The sequence below is a fragment of the Mercenaria mercenaria genome, chromosome 6 (assembly GCF_021730395.1).
Source record: "Mercenaria mercenaria strain notata chromosome 6, MADL_Memer_1, whole genome shotgun sequence".
NCBI lineage: Eukaryota > Metazoa > Mollusca > Bivalvia > Venerida > Veneridae > Mercenaria > Mercenaria mercenaria.
Window position 1 is genome coordinate 8,247,351 of NC_069366.1, and position 27,084 is coordinate 8,274,434.

The 27,084-nt window shown below is 34.9% G+C and overlaps 1 protein-coding gene across 1 annotated transcript in view; it reads left to right on the plus strand.

Annotated features, from left to right (window-relative positions):
- The window catches only part of LOC123549716 (ATP-dependent RNA helicase DDX1-like), a 193,714-nt gene that overhangs the window by 6,359 nt on the left and 160,271 nt on the right, over positions 1–27,084 (plus strand). Inside the window, exons 2-12 of the mRNA XM_045338033.2 lie at positions 1,578–1,629; positions 2,153–2,216; positions 2,674–2,703; positions 3,427–3,517; positions 4,476–4,523; positions 4,746–4,832; positions 6,118–6,278; positions 8,163–8,312; positions 8,966–9,163; positions 12,376–12,489; positions 22,099–22,197. Coding sequence (XP_045193968.2) covers positions 1,578–1,629; positions 2,153–2,216; positions 2,674–2,703; positions 3,427–3,517; positions 4,476–4,523; positions 4,746–4,832; positions 6,118–6,278; positions 8,163–8,312; positions 8,966–9,163; positions 12,376–12,489; positions 22,099–22,197 — 1,094 coding nt within the window. The remainder of the gene's footprint in view (positions 1–1,577; positions 1,630–2,152; positions 2,217–2,673; positions 2,704–3,426; positions 3,518–4,475; positions 4,524–4,745; positions 4,833–6,117; positions 6,279–8,162; positions 8,313–8,965; positions 9,164–12,375; positions 12,490–22,098; positions 22,198–27,084) is intronic.

A 27,084-nucleotide genomic window follows, 5' to 3' on the forward strand; every position in this document is an offset into this window, starting at 1 on the left:
AAATATTAGACAAGATATGGCAAGCTTCAGTAAGCATTATCAAAATAGGAACCCACATTCAAAATCGGTTGATACAAATTGGACAGTGTTTAAGGAATCATTATTCAATACATATTTCCAAAAAGCTTAGCAAAGGGAAACCAGATATTCCGTAGAATAACGGAAAATAAAAAAAATGATCAAGAAGAAAAAACACCTTCTTTAAATAAGGCAAAGAAAACAAATATCACTCGGAATCATGATGCATTTCTCAAATATCATAAAGAAGTTAGAAACCAGCTCCATACTGCCTTTACAATATTAGTAATATGCTAGATCGAGCTAGTGACAAAGCATCCAAAACTTTTGGAAATATATAAAATCCCCAAAACAGGATATAGTGTCACCATCGGATCTTTGAAAGGTATTGGACGAATTGCCGAAATGGCAAAGGATAAAACAGAAATGCTCATTGATCAGTTTTGTAGCATATTTACAGTCAAAATCGTACATCCGACAACCTGTACGGAGCGACTTTCCTATAAAAGGACCATTTAAAATCCCTCCCAGATGTTTTCACTAGTATATGAATTAATTACATTAAGTCACTTTTTTTATTAATATCCTGATCAGATTTAAATGTACTGGTATTTGTAAATGAATTCAGTTACAGCCAGTGTGATTTGTTTTCACATTGAAAATTGGGTAATTACAGTTTTTTCTACAAAAAAGATATATTTGGTGCTTATTTTTTTATCAAACATTTTTATCAATGTTTTTCAACATTTAAAACAAAAGGTGGGATGCGTGAATCATCTGTCAGTCGTACATGTCTACCATAAAGTACTATTAGCAGTCCTATGTGAAGAAACCTGAACATCACTGATTCAAAGGCCATGAATTTTCAATTTGTCAGTATACAATAGAATAAAAATAATCTGTTGTGTTTTTTCATATGTCTAAACTTAATTTGACCCATTACCGTATAGCTGGAAGCTCTGCTATAATTACTGAATGGTCTAGCTGTAATATATGCGTAATAAAAGAACCTTTCACAGGTTGAAGGAGCGGATGGAAAAATCTGGCTCAATGGTAAATGTTTAGGCAGTAGTTAAGGCAAAAAGAGTTACCCAAGATTCGGATATTCTGTCAGTGATTCTTTTTCTTGCATACCATATTCTTCAGTTAATAGATGAAATAAAGTAAAACGAATATTTTTCTGTTTTTGCACTATTTTATTATAGTAGTGTATGAATTTATGCATTCATTCATAAATTACAGCATGTGAGTTATCTTACACCCCAGGTTGTACTTAGACTGGTTTTTCTAGCACTGGCAAAAACACAGGGAAATCATTGTCTGGTATGCAAGAATTTGTGATTCTTACAGTCTTGGCCTGGTTAGGTTTTCTGCTTAGTATGAGAATATACTGCATATTTTTGACAAATGGTTTCAGTTTCAGACAACCATTCTTTAATTGCTTTTAGGTAAGTGAAAGCAGATATTTACTAAGAAGAATGTAGCTTTCTTTTCTCCAAAAAATAATAGTTTCTTTCTTCTTAGGTTTGGAAAGTTAACAACTGTATACTCAATTTCAGAAATGGGAGTTATGCCTGAGATTGGGAGGGCCGTAGAAGAAATGGACTGGAGGTCAGTAAATTTGATTATATCAGAACATAAATTTAACAGTTCCAACAAGGGGCATTATAGGCAGAGAGTTTAAGGTCACTGACTTCGAGTCATTTTCCCCTCATCACTGTTGGTTTGAAACCTTGCTTAGAGTGTAGAAATCTTTATGTGAGGAAGCTATCCAAAGGTCAGTAGTTTAGTTCAAGTTACTCTGTGCATGCCGGATACAATACATGGAGGAGCATATGGGGGTCTTCCTGCACCATCAAAAGCTGGAAAAGTTGCGAATGATCTAAATTATGTTGGTGTAACTCAAAACCAAACAAAATAAACAGATAAATAAATAATTTAATAATAAATTACAGTCCCAACAACAGTATTTGCATAATTATTCCATGCATAACATATTGCTAGATTAAAATATTGTAGTATCTTTTTTAATTTACGAAGATATCGGACTTGGTTTTATATACATTTACTCATTTTCTTTTAAAATGTAAACCATATATATTTGTATGTGAATAAACATAGTTTTACTCTTTAGTTTGCCAACTGATGTGCAAGCGGAAGCCATACCCATGATTCTCGGTGGAGGAGATGTTCTCATGGTAAAATTGCTTTTGTTTTACACTACCGGTAATAAAATGCTTTAATGTATGTGTAAACACTGTTAAATCAATGCTTAGTTAATAAATACCCACAGGTATTTCATATGACTAAGATTTCAAGCAGAAAGTGGAATCACTAACAGACCCTCAGCTGTCTGTTTTGATTCATACACACCTAACATTATTACTTGTGGGGAAATTGCCAGTAACTTTAATGATAACTTTTGCGGAAAGAAATATTTGGCTCAGATTACATAAATCATGCTTTTCTTTCGAGTTTAAATACTCTATAAGCAAACATAACACAAATTGAATCAGTGAATGTATTGTCAAATTTATGCCATACTGAAATAAAAAAAATGACTTGGTAAAGTTGGAAGTTTTGTAAACAGAAATCATTTATCATGCCATTAACTGGTATATTATTCATTTACCTTCCTTGTTTTATTTACTTCAGGCTGCTGAGACAGGAAGTGGAAAAACAGGGGTAAATATTACATATATTATGTTACGTAATGACAGAAAAACTAACAGCAATGATAGTAAATTTCCATAATATTTATAAGGTTGTGTAAAAAAATAGTTTGAATCAGATGTTTACTCACCAGTTTGTACAGCACGCGGTCCATCTTAGGTCTCTGTGTTACAAAGACACCCTGAATAACTTGCCCGTCATCTAAGTTAGTTTGAGCCATATCACCTGGTTTAATTCAAAGTCTAGTAAATAAACTAACAAAAGACTGCTGTACTTAGGTGTACAGAAACAAATGTTAAAATTTTGTAGTTTCCCAGATCTGATTTGCAGAAAAAAGTGTTTGAATGATAAATTCAACCAGCTTGTGATGTTTATTGCAGTAAAAAGTTTTGTCCAAATATGATCACTCATACCCTTTTGAGTTGGTTGTGATTTAAAATCATATTTTTCACAAAATTAATGAGAAAAAAAAACCCTAGGAAATAAAATAAATTTGGTAATTTCTGTATAATTGTGACAATTATGACAATTTAACATTTTAAATTTGCCGGGGTCTGGTTTTTATCAGAACTGGAGAAAAAGAGTTTCTTTCCTGTGGGAAATGCTGCATGGTCAGTGTATGTTTCCTAGATATTAAACAAGTCTCTAAACATAATTCAGATTTTACTGACTTACAGTAAACAAAATCAATAAAAAACTTAAGGAGTGTGATACAGGTTTAAATATGTGTTTCAGGCATTCTGTCTACCAATTCTGCAGATTGTATATGAAACTTTGAAGGATCTTGAAGAAGGGAAAGGAAGTAAGGCTGCAGTAAAATCCAAAGGTAAAAGTTTCGTGCGAAAATGATTTAAAAAGAATAATAATTTTTGTGTCGTGTTTCAAACTTCATATGTACCATGTTCTGTATTCTAAGGTTGTCTCAGTTTTCAGCGGCAATGATTACTGCCTTATTAACACTCTTATTATCTCTTTCTCTTTAATTAACACCCCATCCACCTATCTTAAGGCCCTCATGGCTAAGTGGTTAAGGTTGCTGACTTCAAATTACTTGCCCCTAAACCGATGTGGGTATGAGCCTCACTTGTGGCATAGAAATTTTCATGTGAGGAAGCCCTCCAAACACTTTCAAACTTCACACAGGTCTTGAGCATCATGAAATGACCTCATAGGGTAAGTTACATAACTCTAGCTTTCATTTTTCAAATTATGCCTCCTTTTAACTTAGAAATTTGGGTTAATGTTTTGCATTACATTGTAAGCAGGTTACTCAAGCTTACTGACCAAATGCTTTTAAACTTAATATATGACTTTATGTGTGGACCTCATGTTGCAAGTTTCATAACTCCAGCTTTTATTTTTTTAAAATTATGTGCCTTTTTAATGACAGTTTTGCATGTAAACATGTTTCTATGGATTGCCTGACCAAATGTTTTCAGATTCTCCACTGGTGTCATGGGAACACCTCATTTAGCAAGTTGCTTAATTTCGGTTTACATTTTTACAAAATTAAGCCCCCTTTTCAACTTAAGAAATTACTAATTAAAAGCTTTTGTATGTAAGCTAATATTGGTAATATTGGTGGAATGGCTTAAAATAGTTGAGTGTGCTTTTAGTAGACAGCTCTTGTCATAAGACCCTTTCAACAATAATAACTCTAATGATGAAATGGGGTTCCAGTTTTGAGGGGTTTTGGTTTGGAAGTGTTACTTTGTACATTTTAAGGGGACATCAAAGATCCCAAAGGTAGTTCATGTGTTTATTTGTTGTCTCATATTTTTCAGGTCATACACACTGGCAGATGAATGTTTATGACAGAGGTGATGCAATGGGTAAGAAATTGAAACTATATCTGTTAAATGTTACACATTTCTTTTACTTTTCTACAGTGTAACTTCTTTTAGAAAGACTTATGAAGGAAAAATAACACATGTTCATGTATGCCTTAAAAGGTTGGGATTTTTTTCTTTGCTTTAGGAAATACTCTGTATCTTGGATGTCACTGAAATATGTGATTTATATTTATATAAATTAAGAAATTTTATAAATTTCAGCAATTGATCCAGACGGTTTACTGTGTCAGAGTAGAGATATGCAGAAATGGCACGGTACAAGGTCTAACAAGTCAGTCAGTGGACAAGGTTTGTAGCTGTTACATTCTACCATCATGTTTATTATAGAATTACATTTAAAAGTACATCTGCACTTTGTATTTAAAATATGGGGTTACAGATGTTGTATCATCAAATTATCTTAATGTTTAATATATCTGCCTTGAAAAATGTAATTTCAGAACATAATAATTAATTTCACAAAACCCTTTTCACAGGTTACAACTTATAATTTCAAATAATGTTACAATTCATCCCACAATTTTTGTTTGGAATGGGCTCTTGGATGTGTCTAAAATATAAATAGAACTTAACTAAAATGCTTGTGAAAATGATAGTGAAGTTTACTAATCCAAATTAACTACTGAAATGGGAGATAAGTGAGTCCTGTTGTAGATGGATTAGCTTAGTACGGTTAGTCTCCCTTCGTCTACTGAAATGAGGATCAAAGCTGGTAGTTACTCAGTCTGACGAAAGTACATCTCCAATTAACGGTACGCACATTGGATCTGAAGACGTGCTATTGATAGCCTAGTTCTGACGACCCTTCCGCTAGCCAATCAGAGCCTTACTTACAACGTTTTGTATGTGAAAGAAGAAGTTTAAAAAATCTATATTTAGCCTGGGTTTTTCATATTTACAATTCTTATGACGACCACATCGCGACTATGCCCTCGTGTTTTGAGAGAAATCATATGTCACGGTACGGACTTGGTCACATAAGGTGTCGGACAGCCGGTTAGCTCAGTCGGTAGGGCACTCACCCTGTAAGCGAGAGGTCTCGGGTTCGAGCCCCGGACTGACTGCACATTTTTCTCACCCTTTGACATTCGACGCTATTTTGATGGTTCAGCCAAATGCTTGTTGAAACAATAGCAATATCGGAAATCCAAAATATACAGAAGACGAATGTGAATGGGTCATTCTCAGATCTTCATTTAGAAGATCAAGTACTTTAGTCAGATTACTGTAATATACATGCACATGAGTATATAAAATGGCAATTCTGTCTACAAAATGGTGGTATAACAATACATTTAAGTTATTTTACGGCATTGCTGCTACATGAGATTTTGTCAGCAATGAAAAGTTGGTTGAGAATCAAGCCATTTAATCATGTCTTGATATGTGATACTATGATTAATCAGCACATCACTAGTCTACCGAGAAATGTATTTTTACACTAGATTTTAAAAGCTCTCAACATAGAAGTACTAGCAAATAAGTTGCTGCTAAAATTTCCTTTAGATGGAGATACTGTGCAAATTGATATTTATCATTTCATGAACTAGAGAACTATTTCATATGTATGTAGGAAGATTCTACTATGAAGCAACAGTGACAGATGAAGGGCTGTGCCGTGTTGGTTGGTCTACTGACAAGGCTACCCTTGATCTTGGTACTGACAAGTTTGGCTATGGTTTTGGAGGTACTGGGAAGAAATCCTGGGGCAAACAGTTTGATTCCTACGGTGAGGTGAGTAATATTTGTTGTGGCACTTAGAGTTGCCCTTGTCCTTCTATTAGTGTTGTGAAAACTATTTGGCCAAGAGTCATCAAACCTCATAGGGTTGTCATTCAGCATGTGAAGTTGTGCACCTGGTGTTTTAACTAGAATTTCATGCTGCCAGACCAGAGTTATAGCACTTGACTTAGTCAAAAATATGCATAAAAACAGTTTGTGTTGCATTTGTTTCAGTTAAAAAATATTTAACCTAGGATTATGAAACATTTCAGGACTATTATTAAGCATGTGATGTTGTGCGCCTTGGGTTTTGTTTGAGATTTCACTCAACCAGACCAGAGTTACAGCATTTTACTCTGTCATAAATATGTTTAAAAGGGCATTCGTCTCAAAAAGTTAAAACTCATAAAACATTAAAGGATTGTTATATAGCATGTGACGTTGTGCACATGGTGTTCTGTTTGGGATTACACTCAGCCAGATCAGAGTTATTTTTGACACATTAAGTGCTTAAAATTTGTGTTGTATATATATCTTAAAAAGATGAAACTATGTAGGAATATTATTGAGCATGTGAAGTGTGCGCCTGAGTTTTGTTTTGGATTTCACTCTGCAAGACCAGAGTTATGGCCCTTGACTTAGTCAAAAATGTGCATTAAGGTAGTTCTGCACGTTTGATAAACCGGAAGTGATGGCGTAACGTCATTTATCCGGAAAACGTAGAATAAAGCCTGGATTCGCTTACGGAAATGAAAAAAAATTTATGATTTAATCAAAACCTGTGAGTAAATTTATTACAATGGCACTGTTTCGATATTTCTAAAGTCAAAATATGATATTAAAACATATGACACGTTAAAAAAACCAAAAATGTCTTAAAATTAGCATGAAATGTCTGGTTCACTTTAATCTTGGTCAAATATCTCAAAAATAAGCACACGGACCTATACATTTTATTTCACCAAATTATAGGACATGTGTTTATTTACAACTGTGAGAAGTTTCATCAAAATCTACATCGTAGAAAAATTTCTATTCACGAAAATGTTATGAAAGTTATGATTTTCCCATAGACTCCCATTATGAAATATTGCGTGAGGTCCAAATTTTTCAAATCTTTCTAGCAAAAAATCAAGCACACGACCCTATCTTTTTTATTTGCTGAATTTTCTAGGTATATTCTGAAGTTTTGAAAAATCAGAGTTTAATCAAATTTTACATTGTAGACAAAAATTTCGATCCAAACGTGCAGAACTATCTTAAGGGTCAGATGTATCTCAAAGCAGTATGTGACCTAGATTCATAAAAGATAAGAAGATTGTCTTCTTCTTCTTCTTCTTGGCATTCACCAAGAAGATTGTTATACATGTGTGTATATGGCATGCGAAGTTGTGCACCTGGTGCTCTGTTTGTGATTTCCCTCAGCCAGACTAGATGTATGGCCCTTAACTTAAAAATACACATAAAGTGCTGAAAAGTTTATTTTGCATATATCTTAAAAAACATTTCACCTAGAGTCATGAAACCAGGTACAGTGACACAAAGGAAGGAGGGGGCACCAGTGTCCTATGGACAGGCATCAGTTTGTATTATACAGACTGTTTCCTAAATAGACAAAGAAATGTGAAGACATTTGTTTCACATGTTTGGATTGAATAATGCTGTTGATTGTTACTTGGTACTATTGTTCCAGGCAATTTAGAAAGAAGTCATTCCTTGTTTATTACTTAGTCATTTGGTTCAGGCATTTGGTGCCAATGATACCTTTGTTTATTACCTGGATATTTCTTTGCAGGCTTTAAGAAATAATGATACTTTTGTTAATACCTGGTCATTTTGTTTTAGGCATTTAGAACTTATGATACATATGCTTATAACCTGATTTTTTTGTTTCAGGCATTTGGAATGAATGATACTGTTGGGTGTTACCTTGACCTACAGAAAGGTGAGATCCGCTGGTCCAAAAATGGTATAGATCTGGGCAAGGCTTATGATATTCCCGGTCATCTCAGGAAGGAGAGGTTCTTTGCTGCAGTTGTTTTAAAGGTGATTTAATTTTTATTTGTTTGTTTAAATTAGATACTTTACTGTTTAAGATGAAATCTATATCAGAAAATTTTAGACTCAGTAATGTTTTGTTTTAAAGATATTCTGTGCTCACCTTCTTTATATATTAACTTTAAATGCATGAAATCCTCATCAAATGTATTTAAATTACTATATATATATATATAAATTATTTGTTTATGTAGAGTTGCATTCATAATTAAATGTTATGCAGTACAGTTATTCTTATAAAAAGATTCCAGTGGTAGTACACATTTATACTAAGTTTAGCTGTACATGTGTGTATTATTTTAAGCCTAATGCAGTTTACTGTAAATGCACTCACAAACTTTTAGTAAACAATTTGTAGTAAATGCTCATATTTTCAAATATGAAATACGGATCTAGTATACCTTTAAGAAAAAAGTAACTTCACTTCCTTGTTAAAAAATAATCAAACAAAATTTCATTCTGTTGATGACCTATTCTTCCAGGTAAATAGTTTTGCATTTTGAAGTTGAATGATATTGAATGTATACCTATATTTTGGAAAGTTATAAGTTCTTCAGGGTTTTATATTTTCAGTTACACTTAGAAACACTAAAGAAAAACTCACAGTAGACATTTTAAACATCACATTTATTTTCTAACAGAATGCAGAAATGAGTTTTAACTTTGGAACAACACCATTCAAGTTCCCACCATCCAAGGATTTCACAGCATTGGCAAAAGCCCCCAAAGATTGTATATCAGAGTCAAAGATTGCAGGAGGTGGTGCTACAAGTTCGAAACCAGCCTCCAACGCTCCACAGGCCATTGTTATAGAACCTTCTAGAGAACTCGCTGAGCAGGTAATGAATTTTTATCTGCAGTAGGGGTATTATAGAGGTCACCCTGTTCATTGTGCATAAATCCCAAAAGTGTTGCTTGTCAGTTTATTGCAGAACCGATATAAATATTCAGAGTTGATGATGGAGTTGATGTGTAAAGATACCAGTAATTATTTTAGTTTGGATTTACTTACTCACCGTATCCTATCATTACTTTGAAAAACCGGATCAGTAACATATGATTTTGGATCAAATGGAGCGGTTTTGGTAAGAAAGTTGTCTTTTTCAATTATTTAAAAATTATTGTCAGAGACAGCATACAGTGCAAGATGTGCTCTGAACATTATGGAATACTCATTGCTGTTCATTTTCCAGCAAATCTAAGCACTTTTCTCAATTACTTTGGAAAACCATGCCAAAATAGCATGTAAACAATGCCATGACTCAGAAAAAGCGTTATTTCCAGTACGTTCTGTGATAAACATACAGTATTACCAATTCCGTGATGTCACTGATACATTCATGTAACACGTTGGTGCTACAAATGATCAATTAAATTTCTTGGAAGGCCGATATAAGGCAAGTCAGGGTCAAGGTCACTGTAACTAAAAATAGAAAAATGGTTTTGTTTGTTTTGGGTTTAATGCCGTTTTTCGACAGTATTTCAGTCATGTAACGGCGGGCAGTCAACCTTACCAGTGTTCCTGGATTCTGTACCAGTACAAACCTTTTCTCCGCAAGTAACTGCCAACTTCCCCACATGAATTATCAAAGGTGGAGGACGAATGATTTCAGACACAATGTCTTTTATCAAATCGTCACAGAGAACATACGCCCTGCCTGGGGATCGAACTCATGACCCCGTGATCTGTAGACCAAGGAATATAGGATAACGACCGAAAATCATAGTTTTGTTCGAAAAACCTAGTTTATCAAACATAAACATAGGTTCACGTTTGTAAACTATGGTTCACGGTCATAAACCCAAGTTCACGGTCGTAAACATAGGTTCTCGTTTATAAACATAGGTTCATGTCCATAAACTATGGTTCACGGCAAGCCAATTATCAAATAATTATGTTCGTGGTAAAAAAACTAGGATTATCGAATACTAACCTACATTTTCGAGCAAAAAAATAGGATAACGGAGGTAAAACTTAGTTTACGCTCTTGAACCCATGTTTACTTTCGATAAACTAGGTTTTTCGATTGAGCAAGAACCTAAATTTATGGGTGTGAACCTAGGTTCACGAGTGTGAACCATAGTTTACGAACGTGAACTTATGTTTACAACCAAAAATCATAGTTTTGTTCGAGAAGCCTAGTTTATTGAACGTAAACCTAGGTTCACACTTGTATACCCAAGTTCATGGTCGTAAATATAGGTTCGTGTTTGTAAACATAGGTTCACGTCCATAAACTATAGTTCATGGTCGTAAACATAGGTTCACGTCCATAAACATAGGTTCACGGCCGTAAACCCATGTTCACGCCAAAAATTCATAGTTGATTTTATTATCCTAATGTATCAACCGTAAACCATGGTTTACGTTCGATAAACTAGGTTTCTTGATTGAACAACAAATTTCGGTCGTTATCCTATGTTTACGCTTGTAAACCATAGTTTATGAACTTGAACCTATGTTTATGACTGGAACTTGGGTTTACAAGCGTGAACCTATGTTTACAAGCGTTAACTATGGTTTACAGCGTTATCCTATGTTTTCGCTCAAAAATATAGGTTAGTATTCGAAAAACCTGATTATACGTTCGAGAAACCTGGTTTATCGATCGTTAATCTTAGTTTTCCGACCGTGAACCTGGGTTCACATAATTATTGGACAGTTGGCGTGCCATAAATGTGAACAGCAGTTTCTTTTACAGCTATGCAAATGTTTGTGCTGTTTGTCATAAACTCTGAGCTGATCCAGTAGTCTTGCTAATTCTTGGGATGTTTTTACTGACTATGCACAAAATTAAGCGTTTGTTTTCTGATAGCTTTAAAAATGTTCCCAATATTTCATATGTGATAGCAAATTAAGCACCTAGTTGTTATTCTTTGAAATATTCTAAGTTGGCGAATTTCATGCTGAGATGATAGGTCTGTCAGGGTAATGCATTGGTAAATTGATGTCTGGGCTTTTATGTATTTTCGGCAGAACATAGAAACAAGGTACAGTTTTGTTTGAAACTTTAGCATCTGATCATTTACACATACTTGTGTTCAATCAGTGTTTTATAAGAGTTATACTTTCACTGTTGTTATTTGGTTGCCTGACCAAGATAAGAGTTATTTTAGCATTTAGTATAAGTCAGCATACTTTGCCTAAGGAGTGATATAGATATTAGGTCTGTTGTGTTACATTTGTCAAAAATTTGCACAAACAACTATATATTTACCCAGTAGCAGAAATTCTTTACAAATAAGAATGCTTATGATGGATACACAACCAAGGTAGGTTGGAAAAGTTAGACATAGTTTGAAAACTTGCAATTTGGTTTTCCTGATCTCTGTTAAATGCAAATGTAAAACTAGAAATTTTGAAATGAAAAGAAATACTCAACTTTTTAAATAGTTTCATGTTAAAGTGGTGTAATTACAAAATTTTATAAAAATCAGCAAAGCATACATTTGTAATAGAGATCTAACACTGTATAACTGGGAAACAGATTTTAGTTTTGCGTGCTTTGTTGGCAAATAAAACATGGTTTTTAGTTCAGATGCGTAGTAATCTATTATGACGCATCTGAATGAAAAAATGTGTTTTATTTGCAAACAAAGCACACAAAACTAAAACCTTTTTCCATTCTAACACATTCGAATTACACCAGGAAGGGATACTAATCTGGATTAAAATGCGGTTTTAAATACAAATGTACGAGGGAATAAACCGGAATAGCCAAAAGTAGGTCATTTTTCGAAATGTGTTCTAATCGACAAGACAATACACAGTAAAATCCGTCTTTGTTTATATAAAAGAAAATCTTAAAAGTGTTAGAATTAGTGTTTAATGCTGTCAGATTTGCTACAAACATTGCCTGTGATGATTATGTTACATTTGTTGACTTAGGTGTCAGTGGCTAAAAGGTGAAGGTCACACACTCACAGTTAGCCCTTTTAGCTTAGGGTTGGTGGTTTAAGATCATAATGACCTGAAGACAGCGTGTAATTACAAAGTTGGAGATCTTTTGGAACTACAACCATTTTCATTTTGTCATTTTCTTCATTTCAGACTCTAGTTCAGATCCAGAAGTTTAAAACTCATCTGTCCAACCCAACTCCCAGAGAGCTACTGATCGTAGGTGGAGTTAATGTTAAAGATCAGGTGGATGTCCTGTCAAAAGGGGTATGTTGATATATCTATGTTGTTAATCAGAAGTTATTATTCATTCATTCAGAAGGAATACAATTGGTTGAACCAACAGCCATATATTTTACTGACTGTGTATAGGATAGAGGTTTTGAAGTGAAATCTTCAGAATAAACAAACTGAAACTGAAAGAGCATGGTGACAATGATTTAAAAAGGTGGCTGGTTATGTAATATTCTGATGTTATAACAATATGAAGTAATCATTTGTACATTTATATGGCCAAATTACTTGTAGATTTATATAACCAAGTATGATTATATACGGCAGGTTGTTTTACTAAGAGGGGAAAGGACCTGGTCCTGTAATCAAGAAAACAGAGTTCAGTATTTGAGTAAAGGAGAATAAAAATTCTAATATATAATCAGTTTTAAGGGAAAACTGCATAATAAAAAAGAAATTTTGTGAGGGTAAGAGACTGATAAATGGTCCACTCCTGTAGAAGAAAAAAATCTGTATATCTTTATGTTTGGAATTGAATTGACGGATTTAATTTCATGAATTGATATTGGATATAATTTCATGAACTGACGTTGGAAATAATTTCATGAACTGACCTTGAAAAAAATTTCATGGATTGACATTGGAAATAATTTCAAGGACTGACATTGGATTTAATTTCATGAACTGACGTTGGAAATAATTTCATGGATTGACATTGGATTTAATTTCATGAACTGACATTGGAAATAATTTCATGGATTGACATTGGATTTAATTTCATGAACTGACGTTGGAAATAATTTCATGGATTGACATTGGATTTTATGGATTGACATATCCTACATGTAGTTATTCATGAAAATGAGTCTCCCACGAATATCAATGAATTATCACAGTAATATTTGTTTAAGCAGATTAACTTTCTACAGCATTATTATACGCCCGAATGGACGTATTATGTTATGACACTGGTGTCCGTCCGTCTGTCCGTACGTGCCCGCGAAATGATGGTTAAGTGACGGCATAACGGTACTTTCTCTTTGATGTCATTCATTCCGTTCTGTTTATGTGACTTTTTTCTTTTTATGTGACTGTTAGAACAATAGAGAGAACAATGGGGGTGTCACATAAAGACCGTTTCGTTAGAACGTCCGTCCGTCTATCCGTTAGCAATTTCGTGTCCGCTCTGTAACTCTTGAACCCCTTGAAGGATTTCAAGGAATCTTTACACAAATGTTCACCACACCGAGACGATGTGCAGAGCGCATGTTTTGGATGTCTCGCTTCAAGATCAAGGTCACACTTAGGAGTCAAAGGTCATATCAGTTTGTTTCGTGTCCGCTCTGTAACTGTTGAACCCCTTGAAGGATTTCAAAGAAACTTGACACAAATGTTCACCACAGCAAGACAACGTGCAGAGCGCATGTTCCGGATGACTTGCTTCAAAGTCAAGGTCACACTTAGGGGTCAAAAGTCATATCAGTTTGTTTCGTGTCCGTTCTGTTACTCTTGAACTGCTGGAAGGATTTCAAAGAAACTTGGCAGAAATGTTCACCACATTGTAACGATGTGCAGAGCGCATGTTCCGGATGACTCGCTTCAAGGTCAAGGTCACACTTAAGGGTCAAAGGTCATATATGACTTTGCTTTGTGTATATTGCTCTGCATTGCAGTGCTCTTGTTTTTATTTGGCAGATCTCTTTTTAGCTCATCTGATTTTTTGAAAAAAAATGATGAGTTATTGTCATCACTTGAGCGGTTGTCGGCGTCGGCGTCGGTGTCGGCGTCGGCGTCGGCGTCTGCGTCGGCGTTGCCTGGTTAAGTTTTATGTTTAGGTCAGCTTTTCTCCTAAACTATCAAGCTATTGCTTTGAAACTTGGAATACTTGTTCACCATCATAGCTGACCCTGTATAGCAAGAAACATAACTCCATCTTGCTTTTTGCAAGATTTATGGCCCTTTTGTACTTAGAAAATATCAGATTTCTTGGTTAAGTTTTATGTTTAGGTCAACTTTTCTCCTAAACTATCAAAGCTATTGCTTTGAAACTTGGAATACTTGTTCACCATCATAAGCAGACCCTGTACATCAAGAAACATAACTCCATCTTGCTTTTTGCAAGATTTATTGCCCCTTTTGGACTTAGAAAATCAGTTTTCTTGGTTAAGTTTTATGTTTAGGTCAGCTTTTATCCTAAACTATCAAAGCTATTGCTTTAAAACTTGCAACACTTGTTCACCATCATAAGTTGACCTGTATAGCAAGAAACATAACTCCGTCTGCTTTTGCAAGATTTATGGCCCTTTTGGACTTAGAAATATCAGATTTCTTGGTTAAGTTTTATGTTTAGGTCAACTTTTCTCTTAAACTATCAAAGCTATTGCTTTGAAACTTGCAACACTGTGTTCACCATCATAAGCTGACCCTGTACAGCAAGCAACATAACTCCATCCTGCTTTTTGAAATTTAATTATTGCCCCTTTTGGACTTAGAAAATCATTTCTTGGTTGAGTATTATGTTTAAGTCAACTTTTCTCATAAACTATCAAAGCTATTGCTTTAAAACTTGCAACAGTTTTTCACCATCATAAGTGGACACTGTACATCAAGAAACATAACTCTATCCTGCTTTTTGCAAGAATGATAGCCCTTTTTAGACTTAGAAAATCATGGGTAGGACAATATTTCTATTACACAAAAAAAATCAGATGAGCGTCAGCACCCGCAAGGCGGTGCTCTTGTTTGTACTTACAATAATTTTTTTTTTAGTTACTTCCCTTTTATGTTACTATAAATAGCTTTATTTTTAAACTTTTTTATTATTGGCCATAGGGAAAAACCGAGACCACTTTTCTGTGGTACAACAGGGATGGTACCTCCAATTTTAAGGTGTATTTTTACATACCTGTACCTGATAATGATTTTTTGTAGACTTTGAATATTTTTTTTGTGGACTTAGATTTGTTTTTGGAAGTTTTCCTTTTGTTGTTCCAGTCCTTTGGGGCTAGAACAGTCAAGTTCTTAAAATTTTGCTCCCATCCTATGATGTAAGCCTTTGGGCGTATATTGCCCCGCTTGGCGGCGCTCTTGTTTATACTGTGCATTTGTAGTTATAACACACATGTCTGTCCTCTATACAGAAAAACGCAAGTACAAAAAATTCTCTTCTTTAACAAAACATAGCGTAATGGCACAATAACCTTTCATTTACACTAATTCCCAGAATATCTGCTCTGAGTATGGTGAACTCCCTAGCCGTCATTCAATTTTGAAGTTATTTTCCAGTCATTACTTGAGATGATATTGACATAAACTAGTTAGAAAGTTGGAAATATTGGGACACATCTTCTGTAAACTATAGGCTTTTTCAAGTCTTTGTTTCAAAATGCTGTATACATCTGCAATAACATCTTGAAAGAGAAAATATGAAACAACCATTTTGCTGAAATAAGCAATGAGCATTTTGCTGAAATAAGCAATGAGCATTTTGCTGAAATAAACAACAAACATTCTACTGAAATAAGCATCTAGCATTTTGCTGTAAGAAGTAAAAACATTCTGCTGTAATATGTAACAAGCATTCTGCTGTAATAAGCAACAAGCGCTTTGCTGTAATAAGCAACGAACATACAGCTGTAATAAGCAACAAGCATTCTGCTGTAATAAGCAACAAGCATTGTGTTGTAATAAGCCACAATCATTCTGCTGTAATAAGCAACAATCATTCTGCTGTAATAAGCCACAATCATTCTGCTGTAATAAGCAACAAGCGTTCTGCTGTAATAAGCCACAAGCATTCTGCTGTAATAAGCAACAAGCATTCTGCTGTAATAATCCACAAGCATTCTGCTGTAATAAGCAACAAGCATTCTGCTGTAATAAGCCACAATCATTCTGCTGTAATAATCCACAAGTAGTCTGCTGTTATAAGCCACAAATATTCTGTTGTAATAAGCAACAAGCATTCTGCTGTAATAAGCCACAATCATTCTACTGTAATAAGCAACAAGCGTTCTGCTGTAATAAGCCACAAGCATTCTGCTGTAATAAGCCACAATCATTCTCCTGTAATAATCCATAAGCATTCTGCTGTAATAAGCAACAAGCATTCTGCTGTAATAAGCCACAATCATTCTGCTGTAATAATCCACAAGTAGTCTGCTGTTATAAGCCACAATCATTCTGCTGTAATAAGCAACAAGCATTCTGCTGTAATAAGCCACAAGCTTTCTGCTGTAATAAGCAACAAGCATTCTGCTTTAATAAGCCACAAGCCTTCTGCTGTAATAAGCAACAAGCATTCTGCTGTAATAAGCCACAAGCGTTCTGTTGTAATAAGCAACAAGCATTCTGCTGTAATAAGCCACATAATAACAAGCGTTCTGCTGTAATAAGCCACAACCATTCTGCTGTAATAAGCCACAAGCGTTCTGCTGTAATAAGCTACATAATAACAAGCGTTCTACTGTAATAAGCAACAAGCGTTCTGCTGTAATAAGCCACATAATAACAAGCGTTCTGCTGTAATAAGCAACAAGCGTTCTGCTGTAATAAGCCACATAATAACAACCATTCTGCTGTAATAAGCAACAAGCGTTCTGCTGTAATAAGCCACATAATAACAACCATTCTGCTGTAATAAGCAACAAGCATTCTGCTATAATAAGCAAAAAGCATTCTGCTGTAATAAGCAACAAGTATTCTGCTGTTATAAGCCACAAGCCTTCCGCTGTAATAAGCAACAAGCATTCTGCTGTAATAAGCAACAAGCATTCTGCTGTAATAAGCAACAAGTATGCTGCAGTAATAAGCAACAAGCATTCTGCAGTAATAAGCAACAAGCATTCTGCTGAAGTAAGCTACAAGCATTCTGCTATGATAAGCAAAAAGCATTTTGCTGTAATAAGCAACAAGCCTCCTGCTGTAATAAGCAACAAGCATTCTGCTGTAATAAGCAACAAGCATTCTGATGTAATAAGCAACAAGCATTCTGCAGTAATAAGCAACAAGTATTCTGCAGTAATAAGCAGCAAGCATTCTGCTGAAGTAAGCAACAAACATTCTGCTGAAGTAAGCAACAAGCATTCTGATGTAATCAGCAACAAGCATTCTGCTGTAATAAGCCACAATCATTCTGCTGTGATAATCCACAAGTAGTCTGCTGTTATAAGCCACAAATATTCTGCTGAAGTAAGCAACAAGCATTCAGCTGTAATAAGCAACAAGCATTCTGCTGTAATAAGCCACAAGCCTTCTGCTGAAATAAGCAACAAGCATTCTTCTGTAAAAAGACACAAGCTTTCTTCTGAAATATGTCACAAGCATTCTTCTGTAATAAGACACAAGCTTTCTTCTGTAATAAGACACAAGCTTTCTTCTGAAATAAGTAACAAGCTTTCTTCTGTAATAAGTCACGAGCATTCGTCTGTAATAAGACACAAGCTTTCATCTGAAATAAGTAACAAGCTTTCTTCTGTATTAAGTCACAAGCATTCTGCTGTAATAAGTCACAAGCCTTCTGCTGTAATAAGCCACAAGCCTTCTGCTGTAATAAGCAACAAGCATTCTGATGTAGTAAGCAACAAGTATTCTGCAGTAATAAGCACAGTCATTCTACTGAAGTAAGCAACAAACATTCTGCTGAAGTAAGCAACAAGCATTCTGATGTAATAAGCAACAAGCATTCTGATATAATAAGTCACAAGCATTCTGCTGTAATAATCCACAAGCATTCTGCTGTAATAAGTCACAAGCATTCTGCTGTAATAAGCCACAAGCCTTCTGCTGTAATAAGTCACAAGCCTTCTGCTGTAATAAGCAACAAGCCTCCTGCTGTAATAAGTCACAAGCATTCTGCTGTAATAAGCAACAAGCATTCTGCTGTAATAAGCCACAAGCATTCTGCTGTAATAAATCACAAGCATTCTGCTGTAATAAGCCACAAGCCTTCTGCTGTAATAAGCAACAAGTGTTCTGCTGTAATAAGCCACAATCATTCTGCTGTAATAAGCCACAAGCCTTCTACTGTAATAAGTCACAAGCATTCTGCTGTAATAAGCAACAAGCCTCCTGCTGTAATAAGCCACAAGCATTCTGCTGTAATAAGTCACAAGCATTCTGCTGTAATACGTCACTAGCATTCTTCAGTAATAAGCAACAAGCCTCCTGCTGTAATAAGCCACAAGCATTCTGCTGTAATAAGTCACAAGCCTCCTGCTGTAATAAGTCACAAGCATTCTGCTGTAATAAGCAACAAGCCTCCTGCTGTAATAAGCCACAAGCATTCTACTGTAATAAGTCACAAGCCTCCTGCTGTAATAAGCCACAAGTGTTCTGCTGTAATAAGCAACAAGCATTCTGCTGTAATAAGCAACAAGCATTCTGCTGTTATAAGCAACAAGCGTTCTGCTGTAATAAGCAAAAAGCATTCTGCTGTAATAAGCAACAAGCATTCTGCTGTAATAAGCAACAAGCATACAGCAGTTTTTTCTCACACAGCAGTTTTTATTCTTGTACAGCAATTTTTTCTCATATACAGTGGAACTTCTGAATTCTGGACCTTCCAAACAATTTTCTCTGTCTCAATTTTTCTCCTTCTATTTTCTATATATAGACTATACTTCTAAATACTGAAACTTCAAAATTCTGAACACCGGACGATATTTTCGAAAAATTTGAATTACTTCAATACAATTTTACTTCCAGAAACGGCTCAACACAAACAAGTATGCAAACCTGTGTCTTAGGGAAAAAGTCATCTGTGATTCCATTGTTCACAAATTAGCAGTGACCGATTATTTTGACACGCATTACAATCACAACCTGTCAATCAAAGGATCAAATACTTCCAAAGATCGTGATAATTAGATAATGATCTTTCATTAAGAAATGATTAACGGTTTAAATTTTGATGTTTACTTCAAACATCTTCATGGACTTTTAATTCTAATTGCAGTATCATTAAAAGCGAGCATTTAGTTAAGAAATTAATTAGCCAGCGTGAAGATTTAATTTCGGACAATGGTTTGATTTCGTAATTGGTCAGTTTCTCAAACTGTCGCAACTTCATAGCTGAATGAATGTAAAAAAAAAATGAGTAAACCTTTTAAAATTATGGCATTTTACGAAATCTTCAGCATTTTCAATATTAAAATGACTAAGACAACTTAGAAACATTATAAAACTGAACTGTTCCTACAGGACAAAATTAAGATAATTTGCGAGTCTGAAGTTGCTCTAAATCACAGAGAACAAATTATGGTATGCAGTTGTACTTGTCCAAATTACTCCGTATTTCCAAATGCCCGAAACTTCAGAAAAAAAACTTCTGGTCCCGAGGGTGTGCCATTTTTATGCCCCTGGCATCTACTGATGCAGGAGGCATATAGTGATTGTCCTGTCCATTCGTTCGTCTGTCCATTCATCCGTCCGTACGAGGTTAACTAAATGGGACCGTTTCGTCTAGCATCAATACCCCTAACTAGAATGACTTGATACTAATGCAGATGTATCCTGTGACCATTCCTCATCTTCAGACATCGCCTGACCTCAGTTTGACCTTGAACTTGACCTCGTTTTGGACTTGGCTTGCTTTGTATCGACAAGGATGCCACTGAGGGCATCAAGTGTTTATTGAACGCAGCTACTTGTTTGTAAGTTGCACTGCAGCAGTTTTGGTTCTCATACAATAGTTTTTATTCTCATACAACAGTTTTTGTTCTCATACAACCGTTATTATTCTCATACAGCAGTTTTGGTTCTCATACAGCAGTTTTTATTCTCATACAGTGGTTTTGGTTCTCATGCAGCAGTTTTTATTCTCATACAGCAGTTTTTGTTCTCATGCAGCAGTTTTTATTCACATACAACAGTTTTTATTTTCATACAACAGTTTTTGTTCTCATACAACCGTTATTATTCTCATACAGCAGTTTTGGTTCTCATACAGTGGTTTTGGTTCTCATGCAGCAGTTTTTATTCTCATACAGCAGTTTTGGTTCTCATGCAGCGGTTTTTATTCACATACAACAGTTTTTATTTTCATACAACAGTTTTTGTTCTCATACAACAGTTATTATTCTCATACAGCAGTTTTGGTTCTCATGCAGCATTTTTATTCTCATACAACAGTTTTTATTCTCATACAACAGTTTTGGTTCTCACGCAGCAGTTTTTATTCTCATACAGCAGTTTTTATTCTCATACAGCAGTTTTGGTTCTCACGCAGCAGTTTTATTCTCATGCAGCCGTTTTTATTCTCATACAACAGTTTTTTATTCTCATACAGCAGTTTTGGTTCTCACGCAGCAGTTTTTATTCTCATGCAGCAGTTTTTGTTCTCATACAACAGTTTTTGTTCTCATACAACAGTTTTATGTCTCATACAACAGGTATTATTCTCATACAGTAGTTATTATTCTCATACAACAGTTTTTGTTCTCATAATCAGTTTTTATACTAATACAGCAGTTTTTGTTCGCATACAATAGTTATTATTCTCATACAGCAGTTTTTGTTCGCATACAATAGTCATTATTCTCATACACCAGTTTTTGTTCACATACAGTAGTCATTATTCTCATACACCAGCTTTTATTCTCAAACAGCAGTTTTGGTTCTCATACAACAGTTTTGGTTCTCATACAACAGTTTTTATTCTCATACAGCAGTTTGTGTTCACATACAATAGTTATTATTCTCATACAGCAGTTTTTGTTCGCATACAATAGTTATTGTTCTCATACAGGAGCTTTTGTTCGCATACAACAGTTATTATTCTCATACAGCAGTTTTTGTTAGCATACAACAGTTATTATTCTCATACAGCAGTTTTTGTTTGCATACAGCAGTTTAGCAATTTTATTAGCAAATTCTTTATTTTGATCTTAGTTACATTTTAGTGTAAATAGCAGATTCCTGTTATAGTTTTAAGATACAGAATGTCTTCCATAAAACATTTCTTAATTAAAGCCACTAATGTTAACATGGATTTTCTCTATCAGCAAGAATTATCAAGATTATAAGCCCACTGTTGACAAATCAATGACAGGTTTAGAATATGGGAAGAATAATTATTTCATCTAATATTGATTCAGTGGAAACAGGAGAGACATTTCTAACGGAAAGATTTCATCATGAATAGTTTATTATTACTAATCATTTTTTACCTCAATTGTTTTAAATTTTTCAAATAGTAAAGCTTTTGGTACCATCCTTTATTTATGTTAAAAGTGTTGCATGGAAGCAGGTTTCTCAGAAGCTGCATGGCCAAATACTTTAAAACGTCACAACACAAAACTCAAAACTTTCGTTTTTGACAAAATTTTGCCCCTATTTAATGTAGTAGTTTTGGTTAAAATTTTATGTATTATAAGCAGGTTTCTCAGAAATTACCAGGCCAAATGCTTTCAAACTGTACACACATTTTGGGTATAATTATAAGATGATTTCAAAGGACAATTTAAGTTACATGAATCTGGCTTTTATTTTGTCAAACTACAAAACATATAACAGCTTTGTTTGGTTCATTTCTAAAGGGACTGGCCCAGACTTACTGGACTGTATAACTATGAGATGGACTTGTACAAACTATCAGGATATAGTATTACATGTTCTTTGCAGACACATTTCTTTATATTTTAGGTTGACATTGTGGTAGGAACACCTGGTAGATTAGAGGACCTGATCTCTACTGGAAAGCTTGCTCTGTCTGGTGTCAGATTCTTTGTGTTGGATGAAGCTGTAAGAATTTTTACTTTACTCCTTTTATGTAATATAATTATAGTGATTTTTAGCTAGTGCTTTAGCAACTGGCTGTAGCTCTAAATCAACTACCAAGTTTTAACCTCATGTCGTTTGAGGTTTCCTTCTATTTCTATGTGACCACATCACACAAATATTCTGGACGTGTAAAAAAAATAGTCCCATATTTATTTTTAGCTCACCAGAGCACAAAGTGCTCAAGGTGAGCTATTGTGACCAGTCATTGTCCAGCGTCCGTCGTGCGTCAACATTTGCCTTGTGAACACTCTAGAGGCCACATTTGTGATCAAATCTTTATGAATGTTAGTCTTGATGATCTCTAGATCAAGTTCGAAACTGGGTCATGTGGGGTCAAAACCTAGGTCACTAGGCCAGATCAAAGAAATATCTTTTCAACACTAGAGACCACAATTTAAGTTTGAAACTTATGAGAATTAGTCAGAATGTTTGTTTTGATTATCTGTAGGTCAAGTTCGAATCTGGGTCATGTGGGGTCAAAAACTAGGTCACCCGGTCAGATCAAAGGAAAAGCTAGTGAACACTCTAGAGGCCACAGTTGTAACCAAATCTTTATGAAATTTAATCAGAATGTTTGTCTTGATGGTCAAGTTCAACTCTTGGTCTTGTAGGGTCAAAAACTAGGTCAGTAGGCCAGATCAACTCTGCTGAGCGATATATAGGGCCATCATGGCCCTCTTGTTTATAATCTTGGTATTGTGTGAGCAACTGAGGATTACTGTTTTAAACAACAAAAACAAGCAGCAACGTATTCTAGAATTATTATTATGAACTTTATATTCACATTCGAAATATTCGGAATCACTCTGCTCACTCTGTCTTTTGTATCAGTTTTTCTATATGAACCCACTCTCGCGCATACCTAAAATTCTACTCATAATGCAACATGCATAAATAAAATTCTATGCACTTTAAATGGTAAACAGCATGGAGAGACGGCATTTTGATCGGTTAACAGCATAAAGTGGCGCCATATTCTAGGAAAGTTAAAGTTAACCCTAACCCTAATCTTAACCCTGAAATATCACTCACTAAGCACTGGAGGCTTTGATTTGGTTATTCAATTCGTCTGCATGTCAAGTCAACAACAGTTGGTTCAGAATTACTGTTCAAACTGCTAGGTAGGTTATAACCCACTTGGTGAAACAATTGGTGCTTAGACTGCCTTTTGTTGATGATTTTTAGCTCACCTGAGCCAAAGGCTCATGGTGAGCTTTTGTGACCACTCAATGTCCGTCGTCAGTCGTCCGTCGTTCGTCCGTCAACATTTTCTAAAAAAATCTTCTTCTTGAAAACCACTTGGCAGAGTTACACCAAACTTCACAGGAATGATTCTTGGATGGTCCCCTTTCAAAATTGTTCAAAGAAATTAATTCCATTTAGAACTGTGGTTGCCATGGCAACCGAAAGGAAAAACTTTAAAAATCTTCTTGTCAAAAACTGCAAGGCGTAGATCCTTGATTTGTCGTGTGACATCATCTTATGGTCCTCTATCAAGATTGTTCAAATTGTGCCCCTTGGGTTAAAAGAGGCCCCGCCCCGGGGCTCACAAGTTTTACATAGACTTGTATAGTAAAAAACTTTAAAAATCTTCTTGTCTAAAACCACATGACCTAGGCCTTTGATATTTGGTATATAGCATTGCCTTGTGGTTCTCTACCAAAATTGTTCAATTTTTTTGCCGTTGGGGTGAAAAGAGGCCCTGCCCCGGGGGGTCTCATGTTTTACATAGACTTATATAGGAAAAAAACTTTAAAAATCTTCTTGTCTGAAACTGCAAGGCCTAGGCTTTTGATATTAAGTATGTTGCCTTTACTAGTGTTTCTCTATCAAAATTGTTCAAATTATGTCACTAGGGTAAAAAGAGGCCCTGCCCTGAGGGTACCAAGTTTAACATAGACTTATATAAGAAAAAAATTAAAGGCCTAGGCATTTGATATTTGATATGTAACATTATCTGGTGGATCTCTAACAAGTTTGTTCAAATTATGCCCCTAGGGTGAAAAGAGGCCCCGCCCTGGGGGTCACTTGTTATAATTATGAGTTATATAGGAAAAAATACTTCAAAAATTATCAGATCATATTTCCTAGACAGTTTAATTATAATTACCTGATGACCCAAGTGATTAGGGATCACTTGACTGTGACCTTGACCTACTGACCTACTTTCTTGTTTTTTTAAGATACAGCCTTGAAATTTGGATGACATGTACAGTTTTGCACACCAATCTTAAAACTGTCTTTCAGTGACCATGAATGTGACCTACTGACCTACTTTCTAATATTTTAGCATCAGTTTGCCATTTGAAACATGTGGCTCCTATTACTCAGGTGAGCGTTTCAGGGTCATCATGACCCTCCTGTTATATGAAATCTGACAGATAAAATTATTTTTTGTAAGAAACTCATTTCATATTTAAAGGGTAAGGAAAGCCTGAAAATAAGTTAATTTTAAATGAAAGCCATCATCAAGCCTTTCATAACGCTGAAATAATTTTTAAAATCGGACAATTATTGAAAAAGATATGGCAGTTTGAAATTTAAGAAAATGGCTGATAATGGAGGCAGCCATTTTAGTGTGTTTATGACATCATTTACACACTGCTGAATACTTTATTTAGCAAATAACCTTTTAAACAGATTAATTTTCAAATGTTTCTTGAGTATAAGGTGTAAAACATGATAATTTCTTTCATTATAGCTGGAAAAAGCAGATGAATTATTTTACAGTAATAAGTAAATGCAGTTCAAATGTGTATCTAAAAATTTAATAAATCTGACATTTTGTTTTTTGTTGCCATGGAAACAAAATGGCCGCCAATTTGATCAAATATTTAAATGCTCATAACTTTCTCAGTTTTAGTCCGATTTTGAAAATTCTTTCACTTCTTTAAATGATTTAAGAAATCCCAGCTGACAAAATTAAAATTAGAACAACGTTGCCTTTCCCTTTAAGAAACTGGATTCAAGATGACACATCAAACACTGGGTACTGGTTTAACAACTTAATTAATATCTACTAGTTTTGGTCATATAATGACCTTCATCAGGATAATAATTTTAACAAAAAATAATTTGGTGACATTTTTCTGATGTGTTACATATTTAAGAGTATATAGGGAAGTGGTTTCTTTGTGAAATTACTTATAATTTTGCTTGAAAATAAAATTTGAGAACAGATTTTTTCAGTAAAGAGGGATAATTTTATTTCTAATAGAAGACACAGTATTTGCTGAACTTTTGTTCATAAAGTGCATAACTGCATAATTATCTTGTCTTTTGTCTTTGAGGATGTTTAGGATTTTTTGTCTGAAAATAAATGTCTGGAAGGGACTGTAATTACTTTGATAGGAAGGAAGACTTATATTTTCATCAATATAAAAAAAAAAACGGCTTATTCTAAGACATAATACTGATGTTTGAAAAGTAAGCAAGTGTAAAAGTACTTTTTTAAAGTGCATTGATATAGGTATATATAAGATAGATCTTTTGCATTTTTGTCTCAATCCATCTATAGAACTTTTCATGCTTTCACATATAAGCTGCATACCTTGCAGCACTGCTGCAAGAGAATATGTAAAAGAAAACAAGAGATTTTTATGCCCCCGAAGGGAGGCATATAGTTTTTGAACCGTCTGTCCGCAATTTTCGTGTCCGGTCCATATCTTTGTCATCGATGGATGGATTTTCAAATAACTTGGCATGAATGTGTACCACAGAAACACGACGTGTCGCGCGCAAGACCCAGGTCCGTAGCTCAAAGGTCAAGGTCACACTAAGACATTAAAGGATAGTGCATTGATGGGCGTGTCCGGTCCATATCTTTGTCATCGATGGATGGATTTTCAAATAACTTGGCATGAATGTGTACCACAGTAAGACAACGTGTCGCGCGCAAGACCCAGGTCCGTAGCTCAAAGGTCAAGGTCACACTTAGACTTTAAAGGATAGTGCATTGATGGGCGTGTCCGGTCCATATCTTTGTCAGCCATGGATGGATTTTCAAATAACTTGGCATGAATGTGTACCACAGTAAGACGACGTGTCGCGCGCAAGACCCAGGTCCGTAGCTCAAAGGTCAAGGTCACACTTAGACGTTAAAGGTCATTTTTCATGATAGTGCATTGATGGGCGTGTCCGGTCCATATCTTTGTCATTCATGCATGGATTTTAAAATAACTATGCATGGATGTGTGACACAGTAAGACGACGTGTCGCGCGCAAGACCCAGCTCCGTAGGTCAAAGGTCCTAAACACTAACATCGGCCATAACTACTCATTCAAAGTGCCATCGGGGGTATATGTCATCCTATGGAGACAGCTCTTGTTTAAAACTATATTTTACACTGAAACAGCATTAACAACTTAGGCCTGTATTACTGAACAGCTTTGTTTGTGAGTGAAAGCCGGTACGGAACTATTTACAAAATAGGCACAAATTTATGCAATGTATTACCTTAGAAAAGAGAATAATAGCATAGAATAGTAAGTCATTGCAAGAATGGATGTCTGGAAGAAGTCCTGAAATATATCCATTTATTTTATGCTAACTAATGAAATACTGTATTCCATCAATAAATATTTTTATATCTCATCACTCACACTGTGAAAATATGAACTCTATATTTTCACACTGTGAGAGATATAGCTCCGCCCCCTCATACATTGTGTATGAATTTTAAATTATTTGCTTAAAACAGGATGAAAATTGTAGTCGCACTTTGTTCTTTATAGTATATTTCTCGATTCAAATTATTTTACTTACTGAGAATTTCATAATGTTATGCAGCAAAAAATAAAATAAAATGGAACATTATGTTGTGTGCGTCTTTCTAACGTCACAACACG